This window comes from Mycteria americana, chromosome 12 (genome assembly GCF_035582795.1).
Source record: "Mycteria americana isolate JAX WOST 10 ecotype Jacksonville Zoo and Gardens chromosome 12, USCA_MyAme_1.0, whole genome shotgun sequence".
Classification (NCBI taxonomy): domain Eukaryota; kingdom Metazoa; phylum Chordata; class Aves; order Ciconiiformes; family Ciconiidae; genus Mycteria; species Mycteria americana.
The window spans coordinates 9167918-9190772 of record NC_134376.1 but is presented as its reverse complement, the minus strand read 5'-3'; the positions used below and the strand labels follow the sequence as shown (position 1 = coordinate 9190772).

Sequence of the window (22855 nt, the reverse complement as noted above, 5' to 3'; positions counted from 1 at the left end):
AATTAGGGGCTGTGTGTTTGTGAATGTCTGACTGTTCTCAGCTGTTGACTGAAGACCAAAATAAAATGGTGTTTGTATTGCTCTTTTTGATATTTGCCCAGCTGCTTTTGAGATAACCAAAGATGTCACAGAATTTATTGCCAGCAGCAGTCTCAGCAAGCACTTAACTGTTAGTGCTCCAGGAAGGTAGATGCTTAAATCTTGTAAACCTATCTAAACACCTAACTAGCACTGATTTTTAAGAAGAGCTGGAAACCTGAATAACTTTATTAAGGTATTCAAATACAGATTTCTGAGGAGTGGTCAAGAATTTTCCAAAAAATGAAGATACTGTGGCTTTGTTTCCTTTAGATGTCTCAGTGACAATACTAGCACATTGTGTTAAGTGCAAAGCGTATTTTTCAGCATGTGACTCTTCCCCCACCCCCTTGTTAAACAGACAGATCTTTACAATTGTTCAGCTTCTTTCATTGGGAAAATTTTCACAGCTGGAGGATTCGCACACACTTTGATCTGACAACAGTATTCTGTTAGTCATTGTTTATTTTCTTTCCCTCCCCAGGTGGATATAGTACAGACCTGTATTATTGAAATGAAGAACAGACCTGGAAAGCCCCTCTTTCATCTGGAACATTACATTGAGGGCAAATACATCAAATACAACTCAAATTCTGGATTTGTGCGAGACGACAACATTCGTCTTACTCCGCAAGTGAGGCTTTGTTTAATGCTTTCCATAGAGTCTGCTGCAGGGAATTTCTTGGCTCTATCCAGAGGTCTTGCATCACTGCCAAGAAAGGAAACTGCAGGCTTTCCAGTACAATGCCAAATTAATTTCTCCTTTTGCGGTATGTCTGCCCCTTATTTGGGGCCTGCTCTTTCAAGCGCTGAAGGTTCTTTATTGCATTTCAGTGTCTGTTGATTTTAGTAGAGTAGAACATGGTTAATACTCTTTGGAAACCTTAAGCCCTTTGACTGTAATTATAATTGCAGGCATCGACATATTTTGAACTCTCTTCAAATTAAGGTGGGGAGAGAGACCTCTCATGTACGTGTGCTAAATAGTCTTCTGGTGCCTCATGTGATACACAAAAGCAGGTGGCAGATACCCAACTCATGTAACTAAATATCTAGTCCTTTTGCATATAAGAATATGGGGTTTTTTAGCTACAACCTCTGAATAGGTGAATCTGAGATTGTGTATAGAAATACAAGTACAGATTTCAAGTGATTCTTGGATCTTGTAAAAGAACTTTAAAATACTGGTGAAAAATGCAAAGTGGTCAGCATAGCAAAGGAGTGTTTTACTGGGGCTTGAGGGTTTTCTTCTTTTCATTTTTCCCCATTTTTAATGTATTTGTCATGATGCTTAATGTGCTTATGCAAGGGTTTATGTTCTGGACTGTCTTTTGTACACTGAATCAGTGCTATGCTTTCACAGGTCGGGAACAAAATGTTCCGTGAGATTTGCTGCAGTTAAAATGTTTGTCTATCACCACTAGTCACCTCCCCCAGGCCTGGCAGTGCTTTTTTGGAGGCCTTCCCAGAAGATTCCTAATGTCTCAGCTTAATGCCAAAGAGAAGGGCTTTTTAGATCTGGTTCTTGAAACACTGCATTTAAAGAGTACAAATGTACATTTCATTATCTGATACACAAATGTAGAGCCAGATCAGGGGGACCTCCCAGAGGGCATAGTAGGGGAAGGAGAATTTGTGGGGATGGGGGGTTTTTTTGGTTTTTTTGGGGTTTTTTTCCTTTTTTTTCCCAAACGTGGCAGAACTTTGCCTGTCGGCAGAAGGAAGCAGTGTCCCAGGGCTGCGGAGCTTGGAGATCCACAGGCACGGCCAGGATGTTTATGCAGAAGTTATTCTTCACTGGCTTCAGAGCCCACTGTTGTTCCCTCTGCCAGGCAGCTCCCCACTTCTTAAGGTGAAGACTGTAGTGGAAAACAGAATCTCCAGTACAGGAATGCGGAATAAAGCAATCTCCACTCTCCTGCATGTTCCCGCTGTTGCTTTTCACCCTGCCTCTTTTAGCCCATCTCTGAGTGGGGGCAGGTTGGAGAAGTGATCTGCTCCATGCTTTTAGTCTGTCATTGCTTTCATCATGATTTTTATACCAGTTATATTTCGCCAATAGGGTTATCAGACTTCTTTGCCTGTTTATAAGAGGTGAATATGTGTTGCTGTTTTCAGTAGATCAAGGGAGAGTTTTCTCAGACATCTTCTATGGTTCTTCCCAGGCCTTTAGTCACTTCACTTTTGAGCGCTCAGGACACCAACTCATTATCGTTGATATCCAGGGAGTTGGAGATCTTTACACAGACCCTCAGATCCATACAGAGAACGGCACAGATTTTGGAGATGGCAACCTAGGTAAAATCAATGATCCTGTTTCACGTACTAATGGATGCTTATTTTGTCTTCCCAGCTGTCTTCTGAGTAGACGCTGCTTGGCTGAGAGAGCAGGCACATTTCTGAGAGTCTTGCAAACAGCTGGGGAAGTTCTATTGTAAGGGGTCCATGAACAGGGCAGCCGTTGTGCATGGGTGGATTTAAAATGAGAGCTTATCTTGGCTCATGTCTCCTGGCCTGCACTTAAACCAAACAAGTAATGAAATTAAGAAGCTTCCTACAATGTGAGACTGATAATCATGGATTTTAATTTCCTTGCCACATTGCAGGAATGGATACAGCTGAATTGTGGAGGGATAAGCCTTGCATATTTTTAAAGCTCCAAGTGTCCATACATGAAGTTGTTCATAGGACACAGCAAGTTTTGTAAAGAGGATCAAATGTAGGCATGTTTCTCAATGATGCAGCCATATTAATTTATTATTATATCCTGTGCATACATAGCCTTTGAAGATTTTGCAGACTTCCTTTCACTCTCTCTTGCAGAGAGAGTGAAAAGCCCTTACAGGTGTTAAAATAAAATGGAAGTGGGTTGAACTGTGTGCTACAAAGCGTTTCTCTCTTTCTTTCTCTTTTGACTTTTTAGAAAATGCTTGAGACTTCTAGCGTTTAATAAGTAAACTGTCATAAAAACTTCAAGTAAACCCCCCCCTTTTTTTTTTTTGAATGCTGTAGGTGTTCGAGGTATGGCCTTGTTCTTTCATTCTCATTTCTGCAACAACATTTGCAAAAGCATGGGGCTTGCACCATTTGATCTTTCATCCAAAGAGAAAGATGCCTTGGATTGTAATAAAAAATTGCTTGTAAGTGCTTGATGAAAAAAGTGTAACTAAGCAGTATAGCTGGTTTATTCTAACTTTAAAAGCCCTGTAAATAAAACTGAAATATGCTATTTACATGGCAAATAAAACCACCTTAATCACTAATGTTGCAGTCTAAAATACAGCAGTTTAAAGCTGACTTATCCGTACTTGTCTCTGAATTAATGCTGTAGCTTTAATTAATAGGGAACCTTGTAACACATGTCTATTTAGGACCAAGTATATCTTTGAATGCTGAAATCATTAGTAAGCTTTGTATCTCACAAACCTAATTTGGGGAGAAAAAAAAGAATAGAACTGCTCACCTTGCAACTGATCTCAGTTTCAACTGGTATTAGTGGGAATGGGACTTGATGAAATGCTTTGAATGAAATTCAGTCCTAAACAGAACTCTCTCTGATTGTAACAATGCCAGGACTTGATATTTTGTTGGGGTGTAGAACTTTTCAAAGCAAACAGTTAGGTATACATGTGCATATTTATATAGCCCCTTTTGTAGAGGAGTCCTAATAAACATTCATGTTGCCTTATGTAGCCTGCTTAGAATACAGAGAAGCATTATTCATGGGACTTTCTTGTTAATTCGCCAAGGAATCTGCTCAAACAATTCTCCGTGGCACAGAGGAAAAATGTGGCAGCAGCCGGGTGAGAACAGTCTCTGGTAGTCGGCCTCCTCTGCTCTTCCGCCTGTCTGAAAACTCTGGAGATGAAAGCATGAGCGATGTAGCATTTGACTCTCTACCCTGCTCTCCTTCCTCAGCAACCCCTCACAGCCAAAAGATGGACATGCTTAGTGAGTGAACCTTATACATAAATTCCGTGGGGGTTCCTGAATATTTGACAGTGACTTGTTTTATTTTGTTGGTTTTAAACACAACAGCATGTTGTATTTAGTCCACAATATTTGTCTCTAGCATTCCTCTTTGAGCAGAAATAAAAGTACTTCTGTGTAGATAATTAATGCACAGATGCTTCTGTGAAAAAACGGCGGTAAAATGATGGTATCTCGAGCTTTCTCATCAAGCATGTTATCCTTACAATAAGAAGGAAATATTTTTCTTCCTAGATTGGCCTGTGTTCAATGAAGTAGATAACTTGGTTCACAAAGACTATGATCAGCTTGATAACCAAAGGGTGAGTGTCTTCCCAACAGAAAATGAGATTGCAGTTCCTTAATTAATGTGTCTTTAAAGGACTGCCAGAAGGCTTTGTTCAGTAAAAGCACATAAAGGTGCCTTGCCTGCTTTCATTGCTCCAGGTCATGTTACCTGCATGCATTTGCTGTTTCTAATAAAGGAAGAATATTTTCCTTTAAAATAGTATTCATTATTTTTTCCCCTCCAGAAATTTATTTGCATCTGCTGTATTTTAACAGATAATTAAAGTGTGTGTCTGTTCCCCTGCATGCATGTTGTGTCTTTGGCACTTGTGCCAACTGCTGTGGTATGGAAGCCAAACAGAATCCCCATTGATTAGGTCTCTGCAGATACTGTGGGATGTTGGAGAACCTCACCTGAGGAGACTGCAATACGTTTGCAATGGGAATTTTCCAACACTAGGGCCTTAGTACCAGGGGCTGTCAGTTACTGTTTTATCTTTTAACTGGCTACCACTAAAGACTGGACTGAAAACTATATTAAGTGGACTATTGGTTTGATAAAGTATGTGAGTCCTTGATTTTTTTTTTTTATGTATCTAAGAGAGAACACAAGCTTGGACAGTACCTTCTGGGTCATTAAGTCCTGTTCTGTCTATCAGAGGTAGCACAACATACAGTCATTTTCACCCAGTATATCCATCCAACATATCTCACTGAACCAACAGAAAGTTTTCTCTGTGGAAGATGTCAAGCTGAGATCCTTACAAAGGGTAGTGCTAATGTTGTGATGTTTTGTTTTTATCTTCTGTAGGATTTTGAAAATGGTGGAGACAGTGGATATCCCAGTGAAAAGAGAAGTGAGCTAGAAGATCTGGATCATAGAGAGAGGGTAAGAACCTGACTCTGGTTTAGCAGAGTTGGGCCTGTTCATACTTGAACTGTTTCCATAAAAGAATCTTATTTTTACCCCTCTTGATCTAGACTTTTTAAACAGAGGAAACAGTTGGAAAGAAATTCCCACGTTGCAAAATTACTTGTTCATCCTGGGAATATTAATGACACTTTTACAGGAAAAAGACTATTTGTAACAAGGAGCTTAATTTCAAACATTACATTTGATTGCATATTGTTGTGGGGGTTTTTTAAGTATTCTGTATTGCATTTGAGAAATGTAGCCAGCTTCTTGTCATATGGAATCCATGAATATGATCTACTTTCAGACTCTTTTACCCTGTCTGCTTTCTATGACTTTATATGGCTTGAGATATCACAGAACTTAATGTTGTTATCAGTTAATAATATGCAACTTTAGAATTCCTGTGGGTTAGTTGGTTAATCCTTTAAAATACAAACTTTTAAATAAATGCTTTCTGACCTGAAGATCTTAACTAGATATGTAATTAGAAGATAGGAAAGAGAATACTGCTTCCAAAGATACCAGTCCTTTTGTCACCTTTGAAATGGCAAGGTATTTGTCATGGGATATCCAATTTACAGGATTAAAGCCTGGGTATGCCATATTCTTTACAGTTTCAGTATGTTTCTTTTTATATTGCGATACCACTGAGAGAAAAGGATCAAGTGGAAACTATTTTGGTCATTGTCACTATTAATTTTGCTGGATAGGAATAGTCTAGAGGGATGACTGGCACACATCCGTTGCTGCAAATTAAATGATGCAAATCTTTACATTAACATAGGGCCATTCAAACAACAACCGAAGACATGAATCTGATGAAGACAGTTTGGGAAGCTCTGCAAGGGTAAAAAAAGGCAGAAATGTTCATAGATGATGAGTTTGCCACTCTGCTTGTCCTTTGTTCCACTCCTCTGCCATCTAACTTCACATCACTAAATCAGATGACAGTTTTCCTTTCTTTTCAGCTACAGAATATGGTTATTAATATTAACTTACCACCCTGTCTTGTTCCCTTTTTTGTTTTGTCTTTATTTTCCAGTTAAAGAAGTACTGTTAAAAACAAATTGTCACCTCTGTAACTGATCCCTGACATAAATTAGTGATTATGCATGGTTTCTCACTTTAAAAAAAAAAAAAAAAATTATAGTTCTCTGGATTTTTTTTCTGCCTAACTAGATTATATTTCCTTTCTTCACTTTATTTTTGGAATTGTCCCCCATACGTGCTTGGATGATTTTTTTAAAACATGCAGTGTTTGAAATACATGACAGTAGCTCTCTCCACTGTGTATCTAACCGAGCTAGGGAAGACCAGACCTTCTTCTATGTTTTTTTTACAAAATATAGTTTCTGTTATAATTAGTTTCTGTGGCTATAAACTTAAATAACTGTATTCTGCAAGGAAAGAAAAAGCAGAGCTTTGACAACGAGTAGTTTAATTACATATACTTCTCAGAACTTCCTTGTAGTGATTATATTTTGCTGTTTCAGGAAATTGAAACAGATTTAAGTTCTGTGCCAGTAACCTTTCCTGTTGTTTCCCCTGTGTACCTCCAAAGGCTTTCATTTTGATAGGATTGTTTTCAGCTACTGTTTCGCATCCACCCATTATGTTGAAAAGTTTGTTCTCGTTTGTGGTGGATATCCTGAGAAACACCAATGCATGTATCTGCAATGCATATCATCTTCTGCATTGTTACGTTTCATTTTTCTAGAGTTGTAGAATGCAAGCAGCATTTAAAATGTTTTGAACTGAAATTCTGACCAGAAAAGTATGAGTTTAATCTTTTTGTGCATGGATAACCTCAGTGCTTGCAGTGTGACTATTCAGGTGCTTCTTTTTGTAAGTACCTTTTTTCTGATTCAGAACTTAAAGATAATGCTTTGCTTCTGTGCTGTCATTTATGGAAGATATTTGATGTTGGGATTTGAAATAGAGGGCTTTACTGTGTTTCTTTAATGAAGAATAATAACCATTTATTCAGCTACTAACATGACTTTTGAAAGCCATGTCTTAAATTACAGTCTTTACTAATACGTAATAATATTAATGGAGGCTTTGATTTCTGGATTGTAATCCATATGAATAGTACGGAAATTTAAATTTCGGATAGAAATAATAGTATATTCCCTATTTCAGATCAGTGTGGAGAAATGGAATCTCTACAACTCTTCCAGAGTCCACATCCACAGACCGTCCTGTGTTGCCCAAGAAATTCAGAGGCTCAATGCACTAGAACTTGAAAAGAAAATTGGGAAGTCAGTCCTTGGGAAGGTAGGATGTGTCTAGTAATCCTGTTATTTCCAACTGGAAAGAAACATCTTGTATTTATTACTTACATAGAGGTGTTGCCCTGCATGAGTTATTTGTGCAGGTGAAAATAAGTAACATGTCTATAGCTTTCCGTCTCCTAACCATATTTTATAAGGGACACCTAAGCTCAGGAACCCATGAATTCCATCTGCCTTAGGACTTGCAGCATCTGGGCTCCATTGGGAAGGACCCTGCTGTGGGTTCATCTGCCTTTCCAGAGGCATCACGCAGAGAAGAAACAGTGGGATAGATATGGTGTGCCTGACCCACATACCTTGCAAATAGGCAAAGTTGGGCTCTTGAAAAATGGTAGCATGGACCAACTCTTTTTACTCCAGACTATCCCAGACAATGCAAATGTGAATTAAGTTTGGGTTTATGTATGGGCTTAAACCCACACTCAAAGCACACAGTCTAGATCTTCCTGAACATCCCAAGAGCCTCAGATGTTCTCACACCTTTCAGTTTGAGAAGAAACCTGCCTTTCCCTTGGGGAGGGGAGGAAAAAAAAACCCTCAAAACCCCATTACATGTTTGGAATTAAATCCTGCCCCCACTGACAATAAAGGCGTCAGTGGTATGAGGATTTTACCCTGGATAACCTTCTTGATTTTTCTGTGCCTCAGGTTAATTCGTTTCCTGCGAGGGCCCTTGCTGTACATAGAAGTCTGTGACCCATGGTCACTGCTGTTTGCGCTGCTGGCTAGTGTGTTAGGCAGTTGCAGGCTGGGTGCCTTTAACTACGACTCCCTCCTAAAGGTCTCCAAGGCCCTAGCAGATATGCTGGGACGTGCCCCTAAGACCTGGTGCTCTGGTGTGGCAACCTGCTGGGATACTGCTTAAGGCACACTGATGTGGGAAGATGTTGCAGCAGCTACTGTCTTGCAGAATTAGGTCTTTATCTTTAGTAGTCAAGTTTATAAAGCTGTATGTGTCTAAGCTTACAGAACTGGAGAGGCAGCTGCACTGCATCTAATCATTGTTTTTTGCCTGTTTAATCTCTTCAGGCACAAGTCAGGCTGTTATCAAACTAGTCCTCTGCTCAGTCACAGACATACACAATTAGCTTTAATTAATTAGTCACCTCAGAGAGGTATTTTTGTGTACAAGTAAAGTATGGGCACAGGGCTTTTGAAGGATCAGATCTATACTTAATACTTGTGTCTCTTTCCTGTACAATTGTGTTCTAGGTTCATTTGGCTATGGTTCGCTATCATGAAGCTGGGCGTTTCTGTGAGAAAGACAGGGAATGGGATCGGGAGTCAGCCCTGTTTCACCTGGAGCATGCTGCAGACTGTGGGGAGCTGGAAGCCATCGTTGGGTTAGGACTCATGTACTCTCAGCTGCCACATCACATTCTTTCTGAGGTCACTCTGGAGGTAAAGAGAAAGATCAAAGAAACTGCCAAAATGCAGAATTGTGGTCCATTGTAAAAATAACATAAGAATAGCAGGAAATGGGGACAAAACAATAACCATAGTTAGGTGTTCTGTAGCCTCTTCAGAGAAAATAGATGTCTTTGTAATTAAGGACTTGGACAAAGCAGCAAAAAATGTTCCCTGTTCCTGGTTTTGCCAGCAAATTACTGTATACGTTTTGGAAGTTTTTGAAGTGATCTTTACTATTCAGCTTCTTAGTTTCTTGTGGCGGGGCCTGTTTCTCAGACATACTAAACACTTGCAGCCATTACTGACTTGGAGAAACTGCATTTAGTGTTAGAGGAAGGAAGGGATGGTTTTATTTAGAAACATGCATTTTAAAGGTTTTGTTTGTTTTGGTAGGACACAAAGAAGAACAGAAATAAAGGATTTGATTACTTGCTGAGAGCAGCAGAAGCTGGAGACCGGCCTTCAATGATTCTGGTAGCAAGAGCATATGATACAGGTGTAAATCTTGGTTCAGACAGGTACTGTGTGTGACTGAGTAATTTCACTTGGTGGTATTCCACTGGGCGGGGTGGCTGGGGGGAGAAGCACCTGCTGCATGTCTTTCATTCACATAAAGAGCTGTTATGTCATAAGTAATGCTATGAAGTAGTGTTTTGGAATTACTTCAAACTTACGCAGGTGTGAGTAAAAGCAGGGTTTAGGCCATGATATATCAACACAGAAAGAAAATCAGAGATCATTTCTACTGTTGGACACCTGCATGTGTGTTGGATCCACCTGCATGTTTGAATTTAGCTGTCATACCAAGGTTGCCCTATGGTAGCCAAGTTTTTTTTGCTCTGAAGTTGGTGATAAAACTCCCCTTGACTTCACTGGGAGTTGCATACTTGAAAATCCTGGGATCAGTGGGAAAAAATGAACACGAGTTCTTTTGGACATGTAGTACCCTAAAAATAAGTGAAAGTAACTGCTATGTCTCCTCCTTAGTGATTTTTTGAAAGCACAGGTTTTTTTTAAAGTGGGGTGGTTTTTCTAATAAAGCTCTGAAGGAAACTGTAGAACAGGAGAAACAGGTGAAGTCGTAAAGTGACTGTAGACAAGATGCAGTCAGATGAACGAAGTATTTGTCACAGTTGTAGTCTTTCACTGCTCCTCATAATAAAAGTAGGAATGGAAATTTCACAGGAACGTAGTTTTAATGCTGAGGATGTTACTTTTAATTAAGGATTATTTTAAGTTTTAAGAAGTTTAAAAATGCTTTTACCTCAGTAAGTCTCTCTTAATTTGGCCAGCACCCCTATCTTGATAGGAGGGAGAGGAGCAGCATTGTGACTAAGTAGTAGATTGTGATTTGCCAAAAGGCTACACAGTATATTGGTTTGATTTTTTTTTCATATTTTAGATGTGCTTTTAAAAGTGGACAAATATTAATTTCCTTAAGTACCAAATATAACAGGCAATGATGGTGATTTTTTTTCTGCTTTTGTATTGTAGCACGTCTTTGTTATTTACATGAGTTTTCTGTTTTGCACACCAGTGAAACTCTTGGCACTGGTGAAATTTAAAATAACATTAAACTTCTCATTGAAGTGCACTGAGCATTCTCAATATGAAAATTGCTGGGTTTAAAGTATTTATGAAACAAGACCCTCTGCAACTTCAGATTGTTTCCAAATCAGTTATCTTCAGAAATATAAATGCCACACCAAAACCACACAAATAGTAACGAAGCTCAAACTCTGGAGTTCAGCAAGACACTTCACTCTGATACTTTCTCCTCTGTAATTACTGCATAAAGTGATCCCAGTCTCATTTTGATATAGTGACCTGATGCTGCAGTGCAGAGTTAGTGAGCCTGCATGAGAACATTTGCTTTTTTGGAGAGCATCAAGGCTCTGAGAAGCTAGTGCAAAATTGAATTCTGAATCTCCAATGCAAAGTACCTTTATTTCCTAAGGTAACCCTCTTCAAAAATTATTTTTAACTTCAGAGTACAGGATTGGAAGGAAGCTCTGTACTGGTACAATGCTGCACTGAACATGACCGACTATGATGAGGGAGGTGAATATGATGGCACTCAGGATGAGCCCCGGTATCTGCTCCTGGCCAGGGAAGCAGAGATGTTAATGATGGGAGGGTTCCACCTGAATAAGGATCCACAGAGATCAGGTGAGGCCTCATTTTGTTTCTGTAATCAGTAATTCTGCTTTTCATTCCCTTTTCCCCCAGCAAGTACCCCAAAAATACATTTCCTGCTTCAGCTGTTATACAGAGGGTCAGTACCCTCAGAGTTGTGGATGAAGCTGTAATGATGCTCAGTGATACAAGGCTGGAAACAGTGAAATAAGAGATCTTGCCCATGACAGGGGTAGTGGGCAATGCCAGGTCCTATCCTGTGATGCACTGAGGCACTAGCAAGCAACCCTCACTCCCTGTGAGGTCACTGAACTGCAGGTTGCTGCTTGTATTTTGAGTTACACCCATGACTCCCAGGTCCTACACAACATTGGCTTAGTTGTGTAATCTCCATGTCAGGTATCGAAGTCTTAGAGTCATCTTGGGGGATCCTACAGGCCGGTCATATTTCCAGTCCTTCGAAATACATTGAAGAGCCATCAGCAGCCAGTCATATAACTTTCAACTTGAAGAGCAAAAGCCAGATTCCCAGCTGATGCAACTCTGCTGACACTATTAAAATACACCCATACATCTGGCCCTGTAGTTTTACCTCAATTTCTCTTTTTGTCCTTTAATTGCTTCAGGATAAAGAGATGTTTTTTCTTTACCCTGTCAACATAACTGATGCTATTTCCTCCTCTAGGTGAGCTGTACACAGAAGCAGCAGAAGCAGCAATGGAAGCCATGAAAGGCAGACTAGCAAATCAGTACTACCAAAAAGCAGAAGAGGCTTGGGCGATGATGGAAGAATGACACCACAATTAAGCAGTTCTTGTATATAATTTTTTTGTATAGACTTGCTGCATTTGCAGCTAAAAATATATATTTTTATGTGGTGTTACCAGTTTCTTTTTTTGTATTTTAGTTTTCTAATATTTTTTTGAGGGGGGAAATCCAAATGTAAGTGGTATGTAGGGTTCCATAGTGTACTTTTAGTATTTTAAAGCTGTAATACAGACACACCTGACCTTTTGTATTTTTCTAACTGTTAGAACTGAGGGGCCTAGTTTTTTTGAGGCGAAGTGAAGCTGATGTTTGTTTAGGTTTCACGTGTCCTGTTTTTTACGCAGCAAATGATCAGTGTGTTTACATTTTTATTCTCCTCCCCACATACAGAAAAACATTTTCCTAAATTCTCATCATTTCTTCATCATTTTTGGTGTATCTCGCCAAATTTGCATGTGAATGTAAATTTTCAATTTAAGCATGCAGCTACTCATTTTAATAAGTAGTCCCATTCTATTACACTGGTGTTGTTCAGCACTTCTGTTATTCTTCTTAAATGAATTCCAGATAGAATCCTTACAGTTCGGGGAGGGGTGGGGAAGATGCTTCAGATTGGCAGTGAGGATATTCAGGGTGGAATATGTTTTATTCATTACCAACATTGCATATTTTACTATCAGAAAATCACTGATGTTCCTGATGAGGTGAGGCGTCCAGCTACCTCTCTCTTTTTCACATTTTGCACCATATAATAACCTAGTGTATAATATTCTACTGATCTTTTATGATATTTGTCCAATGATGTACTGTAGCAAGATCTGTAATATATGGGTAATTTGAAGTTATTTTTACAGTGACATCTCAATTCTCAGTGAAGCTAGATCATCTCACTTAAAATGAGAATACACTTTCCACCATTTCCAGAGGGATGTTTGAAACAGTTAGAGGATGTTGATTCATCTATTTCTATGTATAGAAAATAATTTATCTGGTTTAAATAGCTTTTAAAATAGTGTTTTATCTGTGAATGGTTTCAAACACCAGTTAGAGAAAATTGCTTGTTAAAAAGAGAAAACGATATTATTCTTAAACACTTGAATTTGTGTCCTGTTTGCATAATCCTAACCAGTAATGGGAGGACAAATACATGACGGTGGCTGAATTACCATTGCATAGAGATAAGTTTCTTCCAAATCCAGTATTTTATTCCGAAGCTGCTGTGCCATCTGTATGGATAGTACAGAAGCTGTTCCTATTTCTTGGTCATGGTTAACAGTCATTTTGCAGGAGATTAAGATGGAAGCTTTTGCCTTCTTGGCCTTCTCTTGAGGGTGTAAGTTGATATGAATAAGGGGCAGCCCCTGTGAAGTGCTGAATGACCTATAATGCTCACCATCCTCACTTAAGCATGCTTTTAACAGCTTGGCTAAAAACTAAGCAGGCTGGTAGATGATGCAGTTGATTTCATTAGGACGTCTTGCATGCATAGCGAAGTAATATTAATTTCTTGTAAAATGTAGAATCCATTCAAGGAACAGAAATCAGTTCTTCCTTTCCTGTGTGAGTGCCCGTCACTGGGCTCCAAAGTTGTGCTGCCCATTTACTCTCTGGCAAGTGGATCTTGAATTACTGTTTAAACAGTATCCAAGCATGATGTTAGTAACAACTGCCACTGTCTGAAAGAGGTGATATCCTGGTAGTTAAGGAAGTGAGATGGGAAGATTTGAATCCTTTCCAGGATAGAAGGGAAAGTTATCCTTGGATGTTGTACTTCTGGGTGGGTGCTGTAACCACCAGGCAGTTGTAGCCCTGAGTAGCCTTGCAACGCATGGCCATATCTTCTTGCTGTATTATGCAGGGGGCATGGGAAAGTACTGCTCATGGCCTTTTTATTTTGTGTTTTGTTTTGAGAGTGAAGGTGAAGCTCTTCACCCATTAATGGGGGAATGTCTAATTTATAGATCTCAGTTGGGCTTAGGTAGATATTAAGCTAGGTACTAAAATAACCAAATTTTTGGACCTAATGTGCTGAAATAGAACCAGAGTTTGTAGGATCGCAGGTCAGATGGATGTTTTAAGTGCCTATCCAAAGTTCTGCTTTAGGTGCCTAAAGCCTCTTTTGGATGTGGCCTTTTTGCTCTTTCAGTTCATAGCGTTAAAATACCAGCTCTCAATGAAAGGCAAATGTGCTACTCGCCTCTGAAGACAGCTGAATAGTCAGAGTGTTTTGTGCAGAACCGATACAGGGTAGGCATTATAACAAATTCAGACAGAAGGATTTTATTTCCTTTTAAGGTGTTGATGCCAAGTCTTTGAGATTTTCCGTGAGAAGGAAGCATGTGTAACAACACCACCAACCATGTAGGGAGGAGAGGAGATTGAATGTGCTCATCCAAAATGTGTACGTAAAGGACGTAGAGTGTAATTATTGACACTTTTTGATGTAGTTCAATTTGCTAAATTCAATAGTTGCTAAAGTTGCTGACAGTTCTCTGTAGATCTGGTATGTAAATGTGCACACAGCTCAGTGAAAAAATTATTATGATTATTCTTTGTTTGCAAATACTACTTTTTTAGTGATACAGACTACCTTCTGTCCTAAGATGGTATCATACTGTTTAGCTATACAATAAATAGGAATGTCAATAATTTGAAAATGGAAATTGTTTACAGAAATATGCACAACTTATTCTATGACATTCTTTTGAAGAGAAAAACTATATATTTGACAGACTTTTGGAATGATACTGCTATATGCTGTATTTTTAATCTATTCACAATGAATAAATAAAAATCTGTATTTTTAAAAAATGTGAAAATAAATCTGAGGCTCATCCTGCCAGAACTTAGCCGGGTTCAGTGTTTCTGGATGTCAGTGGGGAATATTGTTTGGGTAAGGACAGTGAGATGGAAGCCTTTGTTTGTATGTCAGACATGCAAATACTGATTGTCTGCATCACTTAGTCCTCTCATTCACTTTGTCTGGTTTCATTCTGGCTGGTCAATAAAGTTGTTCTTTTTGTCACTTTTCTCAGTAGAGTTTTAGTCATTGCAGGTGGGGGTTTGCTTTTGGTTTTTTCTTTATAATGTGCCAAAGTTAAATCCTACAACAGTTTCCAGAAATCCTCTGTTGTTTTTATTATTCCATCCCTGGTTTCATTTCAACAGTCAGAAGTAACTAACTGGGAGGAAATAACTAGACATGTATGTCCTGGTTTCGGCTGGGATAGAGTTGATTTCCTTCCTAGTGGCTGGTGTAGTGCTGTGTTTTGGGTTTTAGTATGAGAATAATATTGATAACATGCCGATGTTTTGGCTGTTGCTAAGCGGCATTTACACTGGTCAAGGACTTTTTTTTCAGCTCCCCATGCTCTGCCAGGTGCCCAAGAAGCTGGGAGGGGACATAGCCAGGATTGTTGATCCAAACTGACCAAAGAGCTATTCCATACCATATGACATCGTGCTCAGTATATAAAGCTGGGGAAGCAGAAGGAAGGGGGGGACATTCGGAGTGGTGGCATTTGTCTTCCCAAGTAACCATTACGCGTGATGGAGCCCTGCTTTCCTGGAGATGGCTGAACGCCTGCCTGCCCATGGGAAGGAGTGAATGAATTCCTTGCTTTGCTTTGCTCGCGCGCGCGGCTTTTGTGTTCCCTATTAAACTGTCCTTATCTCAACCCACGAGTGTTCTCACTTTTACTCTTCCGATTCTCTTCCCCATCCCACCGCGGGGGGGAGTGAGCGAGCGGCTGCGTGGTGCTTAGTTGCCATCTGGGGCTAAACCACGACAGTTCACCAACAAAATCTGTTTTCCTCAAGAAAACTAAATGGTTCGTGTGCTGTTTTATTTGTATTCAATTACACACACGATGTCTGTCACTAATATGGGATAAGATGTAAGGACTAAGTGCTCATTTGCAGGATGGCTATAGAGGCATCTTTATGCCTTCAGTCTTTGCTTAGTCCTGAGAAAAGAACGGAAATACTTGGCCTTTATGATTTGAGGTGGGAGAGTTTTTTGTAATGGCTACACTATCTAATGATACACTCTCACATTCAGTACGATTTATTCTGCTTTCTGTTCAAGAATGAACCGTCTGATATTAGCCCTTTTAAACTGTTAAAAATGGAGCTCTTACTATTGCTTTTTTATTGCTTTATTTAGACAGGTATAATTTATTATACCTGTATAGCTTAAACAATATGAAATTGTTCTCTAGCAAGGGCACTTTGAAATAGCAGAATCTCAAAAAAGCCCCAGCAGGTCATCCTCACTCCACCGTAGTGTCACTAAGATGAAAAATGGTGAAATTTGGCACTGCAAGTACTGTCTTTAGCTGCTGTCACTGAGAGCTGGAGTGTTTGGCAAGTGTAACGAAGTGGGGATAGCATCCATCAGAAAGAATGGAGACAGCCAACACTTACAAAGTGTAAATAAGAATATTGCCTTTTTCTTAATTACTGGTCTGTGGGACTGATTTGAATCTCACTCTCTTCCTCACAGGTGTAATTTCACTTCTGAGAGTAGAATGACTGCTGACAGACACAGATGTAGTTTAGGTGGGCCAAATCAGAACTTTTCATCTGAATTTTAAAAGGGAGGATTTTGCTTGAACCTCAGTTTGGATTCAGGGCCGGTGCTTCTGGTGGTGAGTCAGGCTGTTTTCAGGTTTAAGTTAGGGGCATCTCTCATATGCCTCCCACTGCTGGGCACCTGAACGATTCATGGGGACAGCTCACAGGTTTGTAACCATCAGGCCCCATCCTTTGGACATGATCAATACAAGTGTAGGGTCCTTGCTCTTCTCTAGCTAACTCCTGTGCCAGGAAAGCAATATGATGAGGCTGGTAGCTTGGTTATATTTTGAGTTTTCCTGTAAGTTCATTCTTTTAATTTGGAAAAAGTCCTGTAATCATCAACTTACCTCACACTGGTAAAATGAGAAACCTGGTGACCAGTCCTGAGGGGTGGCCTGTGCTCTTGCCCCTGGAAGTATCAGACGTGGCTTACGTTGAATAATCTTGGGTACATGGGCTTCCTTCAGTGTTCAGGAGAAGCGTGTCTGTGGCCAGGAACACAAACACTTCAGGGACAGAGGCTGAGCTCACCCATAGCAGGGCAGAAAAGCACTTCTCTGGGAGGGTGTTGGTATCTCTCACTGCCTGGGGAAAAGGGCCTGTGGTGTCGAGCAGCCCTTCCAATGAGAAACCCCTTGTAAGATGTGCCCCATGCAGCCTCTCACACACCGCATCTTCCCCCACACACACACTCCCCGAATGTGCAGTGCTGTGGGTGCTACCCTGTGTCCACTGCTGCAGGGACAAGGGCTTGGAGACTGCTAAATCAGACTCTTTCCCTAAACTTTTCTGCCTGAACAGATTACATGTGATTTGCTGTGTGAAGCCAATTCAGGTCTGCCTACCTTATCTCCTCCCTGAACCTCCTGCTTTTCTGCAAAGCCAGAGCTGTGTTGTCAAAAAACCCTGCATCCTTCTGAACAGGCACTGAACTGAGGGTGTGAAACTGCAGCAGTGATGAAGGAGAAGGATCGCATTTGTGCTTACACGTGTGTGTTGTTATTCCTCAGTACTTGCAGGCAGTGAATGAAATTTTCAGCAAGACTGTGCAAAGCTGCAGCCTCTTGGCAGGATGATGTCCAGCAGCTCCCCGGGAAAAGAGCTGGCAGGGCAGGGTGCTGCAGGGCCTGGCAGGCTGCGGGAGGTGCCGGGGAGGTGGGTGAACTGAGGCTGTCAGCAGGGCTCCGACAGGTTTATTTTCTCTATTCTGTTTAAATGGGCTGCCACAACTACAGAATTAAATCAAGCTGCATTAAGACTTTGTGGCTTTACCGTAGAGAAGCTGGAATTTTTCTCAGACGCAACCATTCAGCTCTAATTAAGGGGTGAGAATAACACTAGTTCCCCAAGAACACTTACCAGAATTTCAGGCAAAATGTGGATAGAGACTCCCAAGGGCACCTTCATGGGGCACCGGGCAGCTAAGGTGTGCTACTACCCCTTTTCACAAGAGTTGTACCGGTTACTGCTGCTGCTACAGACTGCCATGCTGGCCCCTGTGCTGCAAGCAAAAAACCAACCCCCCAACCATAAAGTCTGCTGGCTTTTCACTTCGCAAATTCAGTGACTTGTAGCTTTGCGGCAGAAAATTAAAATGCGTAGTTTTTAGATTCTTTTTAGGCTTTCAGAGGGGGTGCACAGGCGATGCCCTCCCGTACCGCAAAGGCGAGTGTGCTCCGCCGTGCCATCCACGTGGCAGCGGGGCGGCGCGGAGGCCTCGGCCACCGCCCCAGCCCTGCCCTCCGCCACGCTGTACCCCCCGGGTCCCCCGCGGCGTGGGGACACGCAAGGGGCTGCTCCCTCCCTCTCCGTTCCTGACCGCATTGCACCGCTGCAATTGCACCTGCTTGGAGACAGGGATTAAAAAAACCCGCATTATTTTATTTTTAAGGTGGAAGGGGTGTGTAGTGAGAACGGTTGCTGGGACCGGGGCTTGGAGATTGGGGGGGGGGGGGGGGGGGGGGAGGCTGGTGAAGGGAAAAGAAAGAAAAGTGTCGGGGGGGGGCTGGTCTGGAGTAAAACTGGCGGCGAAGGAAAACGTGTTACGGCGGTAGCGTGGCCGAGCGGTCTAAGGCGCTGGATTAAGGCTCCAGTCTCTTCGGGGGCGTGGGTTCGAATCCCACCGCTGCCAATAAGTTTTTTTCCTGCCGCAGGACGCCGCCGCTGCAGCGCCCCCTAGCGGCCGCGCCCCAGCCGCCCGGGAGAGCATTGTGGGTAGGAGGAGGGCCGCGTCCCCACGTGCCGGCCGGAGTGACACCAACATGGCCGCTGCCTGAGCGCCGCCCGCCGCGCCGCGCACCGCCACCGGGGAGCCGGCGGCCCCGCTGCCTGCGCCGGCCCTCGGCCAGGTAGGGGGTTGGGGCGCCGCTTTTGCTTCTCCCTGGGCCGCGTGGGCGGCGGGGACTCTGCGGGCGGTGGAGGGGGAGGAGCGCGGCCTGGGCTGAGGTGGGCTTTGCCTGTCCGGGGAGGGCGGTGGAGACGAGACTCTCTGAGGACTTCGCACTGCGGCGAGTACCGGGGGCGCGGGGCCGCAGCCATCCGGGCGGGACCCTGACAGGAACCGGCGCGGGCCGGGGCCGCCGTGGCGGGGCCCTTGAGGGGAGCGGGCGGGGGTTCGGTCACAGGCCGCGGCCCCTCGGCTCCCCTCACCGGCGGGCCGGAGGGTGCCGGCCGGTCCTCCTGGGGCGGTAAAGCGACGGCATCGGCCCGGCCGGGGCCTTTCCTCGCAGGGCTGGCAGCTCTGCGCCTCCTGCCCTGGAAGAGCGCAGCTCACATGCCAAAAAATGCAGCCGGCTGCCCCTGCCTGAGCATCGGCTCTGAGGGGACTGTAGCGGAGCCCTGCCGCGCCGGGGGACGAGGCGCCCTGTCCCTCCTGCTCCGGGGTGGGTGTGCTTCATCCCCGCGTTACGTGAGGGTTGGGGCGGTTGGCCGTGGCCTCCCTCCTCAGGTCCCCCTTCCCTGCGCTCCCCCTCTGCTGCCAGGCAGCTGTGTCAGGAGAAGGTAGGCTCACAAGTTGCCAGAAATGAAGAAGCCGTTGTCAGTGGGGAGCGTTGGGGTGCACAGGGCCCGCGGCTGAGCCTCTGTGAGGTGGAGCTCTGCCTGCGTGGAAGATTGGGCTTGGCACCACAACCTGCCACGGTCTGGGGCTGCCTTTGTGAGAATTATCACACAGTAGCGAGCAGCTCAACCCCTGCACCTGGCAGAACAGGCCTAGCACTTTGCTACAAATGTTGAGGTGTTAAAGAAAGGTTCATGCTTGATGCATAATCTCTTAAATCCTGAAGATGTGCTTCAGTGACATCACCTCCAAAGAGAGGTCCTGGTGCAGAGGAGCCCTCTTTGGGTTCACTAGCAGAAGATGACTGTGCAAAGCTGCTTGCAGATGAGCAAAGCAGGGAGAAAATTAAGCAAGTAATTGGGTCAAAATTGTAATTTTCATAAATGTTTGGAAGGTGCTTCAGGTTTTTTTTGTGGCTTCCATTTTACTGTATGCCATGGGCCACCGTGAGCTAAGGATCGCTGCTAGGGCTGGACTGAGAGACCCGCTGCAGAAGAAAGTCCAGGTGCCAGGGAAAACTATGGTAGTGATTCAGGAGATGGTACTTTTCCTGCTTCACTGGTTCATTATCTGTACTTTAAGGCACTGATGCGGTAGGAGATCCTGGCCTTTCCTGCACTGCATAATTATATATGAAGAATATTTCAAGTTTCAGTGTTGGAATTTTGGGGGTCCGTTATTACTGACAAATTTAGGTATCAGTGGCATGCTGGAGCATTTCTTGCAAGCCTGGCTAAACGTCTGTGTGTGTCAGATGACATGCAGATTTGCAATTCTTCTTACAGGTATATTAAAGCCTTTGGTAATAAAAAAAGATAGCTTAAATGCCCTTCTAAGCTCAAACTCAGACGTAGGATTCAGTTGTTTCATCACTTATTTTTACAGTTCTTTAACCACAATATTTTTCTTCATTTGTTCGAAATTGGTGATGTTACAGGCAGCTAATGAGTAGTTTCATTGGTCCTAGCATTGGTCATGTTGCAGGAGAAATGAGAAGATTTCTAGCTCTTGCCCTCCTGCAAGCTGTTCTAAAGTTTAATGATTCATATCGATAATTTGTATTAATATTGATTTGCACCTTAAAAGAAAGTCCCTTTTAAAGGAAAACAATTCGGCCAAAACGAAATTTGAAGCTGCTGAGCATGTTTGCTATCTCCTAGTGTTTAATTCCATTCTGTTGTGTCATATATATATATATATATGATAAATGTAGAATTGAACACCACCATATATATATATATATATATATATATATATATATACTGTAGATGTAGAATTGCATCTGCATGCCTTCAGTGAAAGCTTCATTCTGATTCGGAAGATTTGTTCAAGTTGCATGAGTATTATAAATTGTGCTGGGGACACACTGCTTCCTGTTTATAGACCTGTCATTCTGGTACTCCAATAAAAGGAACTGTAGTCATTCTTTTTATCCTTAAATGAATAAGAAAAAATGTAATCTCTGTAATACAACATTTTCCTTGAGTACTGACAGCTGGATTCACAAAGAGATTTCATGTATGATTGTGTAAGCAGTGTTAGATGAGGGACCAGAGACCAGGTCCTTCAGGCTGTTTCTCTTTCTCTCCTTTGCCCAGGGAATCTTAATTTCTCTTCTGGAAGGTGGAATAACTTTCTCAGGAGAGAGAACAAGCTAGCACATGCTTGGCACTCAGGCTGTCAAGAAGGGAAGGGTGGTTCCCAGTCCTCTCAGGGGGGCAAGGGAAGAGGGTTTGGACCCAAGTCTCCCACCTTCTGGGTGCTATCACATGTTCTCATACATCTTGGGCATCCTCCCGTCATCAGCTGTGTTCTGAATGAAAACTGCAGTTGTTCCATTTTGTGCAGAGCTATCAGGCTGGCTTTATATGAGCCTACTGTATCAGACCACCCAGGGGACATGAGCGGGGAAAGCAAAACTGGAACTGACAAATCTAATTTCTTTAAAACAACATATTCATGCATGTATTTCTGGGAAGAACTGTGTGCCTGATCACAGAAAACACTTTGATATCAAAATCAGATGTCACATACTCACGGTTGTGCGTTAATAGCCCCAGCCTGTAGTTAAGGTACTGGCTTTTTGCTGTGAAGATTTTGCATTTTTACAGATTTATTTCAAATATGAATCTGAAATATTATTAAGTGGTAAATTTTCAAATACAGGTGTATGGTGGGAAGAGCCTGGAATATGCTGGTGCATAAAGAAATGGAAAATTCCAGTTCAGTACTGGGAAGGGCACTTTTTTGGTAGTGGAGAACCTGTAATTGAAAAATATGGAATCATATTTCTAGGTGGAATGGCAGAAACAGTGTAAATAAACCAGAGGTGTTGCCTGAATGGAAATGTGCCCCTGTAGTGATGTTAATAACACTCATATCCATAATGCCTATCCAGCCTCTCTGAAAGGTTTCTCAGGTAACTGCAGGTATATTAATGTGATGTTCTGAGAAGCCTGCACATCTGTTGAAATATACTGAGCTGCTTAAATTGTGTGGTGGCTTGTGTATTTGAAAAAAAAAAAAAAAGCCACTGTCTTGGATGTAACATGGATGCTGGCTTCCTTCTCTTGCAGCCTCTCTATTGCCAGCTGATCCTGGATGCTGCCTCTTTCCCTTTCTCTTCCTCCATAGGAGGTCCAGCAAAGAAGCAAGCTGGTGTCAAGGAGTAGAAGACAGTGAGGGAGAATTCCTGAGCATAGATCTTATTTCTTTGCCTGATCATCTTTGTTGTTAAAACTTCCCTTGGTCAGTTTGTGAGAGGTCTTATATTTTTATGCCTATCTTGACCAATACTGGCTGATTAATGGTGTCTTAAATGATCTGGACTAATTAACATTGTTGCAATGGCATCAAATAATTTGTAAATCCTTTTGTTTGATTTCTGCAGGGAAAAACTATTGTTACTTTAGCTGAGGGATCACTTTTTGTTCAAAGGTCTGAACCAGGCATGACACTGACTCCAGCACTGGATTTAACATGGTGACTCTTTGTCCTAGAGCACCCAGTCCCAAGTTAATATCAGAGTCTTATTTTCTTTGGAGTTGGTGTAGTTATGAAGTAAAATCTGTTGTTCTGATGATTTCAAAGGACTCCAGGAGAGGCCAAGGAGTATATTTTGGAGCTCTCATTTAGCAATAGTCTCAAGAGTGGTAGGTCAGGAGACAAGGCTGCAACATGCCAGGTAGATGAAATCAAGGTCAGCGCATTCACAGATGGGAATATTGTCTGGTCCCAAGCTCAGGGTTACACAGGCTTTTTTCTTCCAGCTCTTTAGCTGGGAGCTTTCTCCATTATCTGCTTTCAAGGAATTTTTCTGAGGAGGGAAGGTAGTGAACTGTATGGCACTGTCCTTAGTGA

The 22855-nt window shown here is 42.3% G+C and overlaps 2 protein-coding genes and 1 non-coding gene across 5 annotated transcripts in view; all 3 read left to right on the top strand.

The window, feature by feature from the left end:
• The window catches only part of EEF2K (eukaryotic elongation factor 2 kinase), a 32885-nt gene extending 17990 nt beyond the window's left edge, over positions 1-14895 (top strand). The window contains exons 8-19 of one of the 3 annotated variants that reach the window (XM_075514849.1): positions 563-712; positions 2244-2376; positions 3091-3218; positions 3828-4029; positions 4303-4370; positions 5147-5224; positions 6036-6098; positions 7394-7528; positions 8758-8946; positions 9349-9473; positions 10946-11124; positions 11777-14895. In XM_075514849.1, the coding sequence (XP_075370964.1) occupies positions 563-712; positions 2244-2376; positions 3091-3218; positions 3828-4029; positions 4303-4370; positions 5147-5224; positions 6036-6098; positions 7394-7528; positions 8758-8946; positions 9349-9473; positions 10946-11124; positions 11777-11886 (1560 nt within the window). In that variant the 3' untranslated portion in view covers positions 11887-14895. The remainder of the gene's footprint in view (positions 1-562; positions 713-2243; positions 2377-3090; positions 3219-3827; positions 4030-4302; positions 4371-5146; positions 5225-6035; positions 6099-7393; positions 7529-8757; positions 8947-9348; positions 9474-10945; positions 11125-11776) is intronic. The other 2 variants (XM_075514850.1, XM_075514851.1) reach the window with 2 other exon arrangements.
• A 3591-nt stretch (positions 14896-18486) lies between these two features.
• Positions 18487-18568, top strand: TRNAL-AAG (transfer RNA leucine (anticodon AAG)). The gene has a single exon. It is a non-coding gene; the product is annotated as a tRNA-Leu (tRNA).
• Positions 18569-18656: 88 nt separating this feature from the next.
• The window catches only part of POLR3E (RNA polymerase III subunit E), a 30142-nt gene continuing 25943 nt past the window's right edge, over positions 18657-22855 (top strand). The window contains exon 1 of the mRNA XM_075515665.1: positions 18657-18785. The gene's annotated coding sequence lies outside the window, so the exon portion shown is untranslated. The remainder of the gene's footprint in view (positions 18786-22855) is intronic.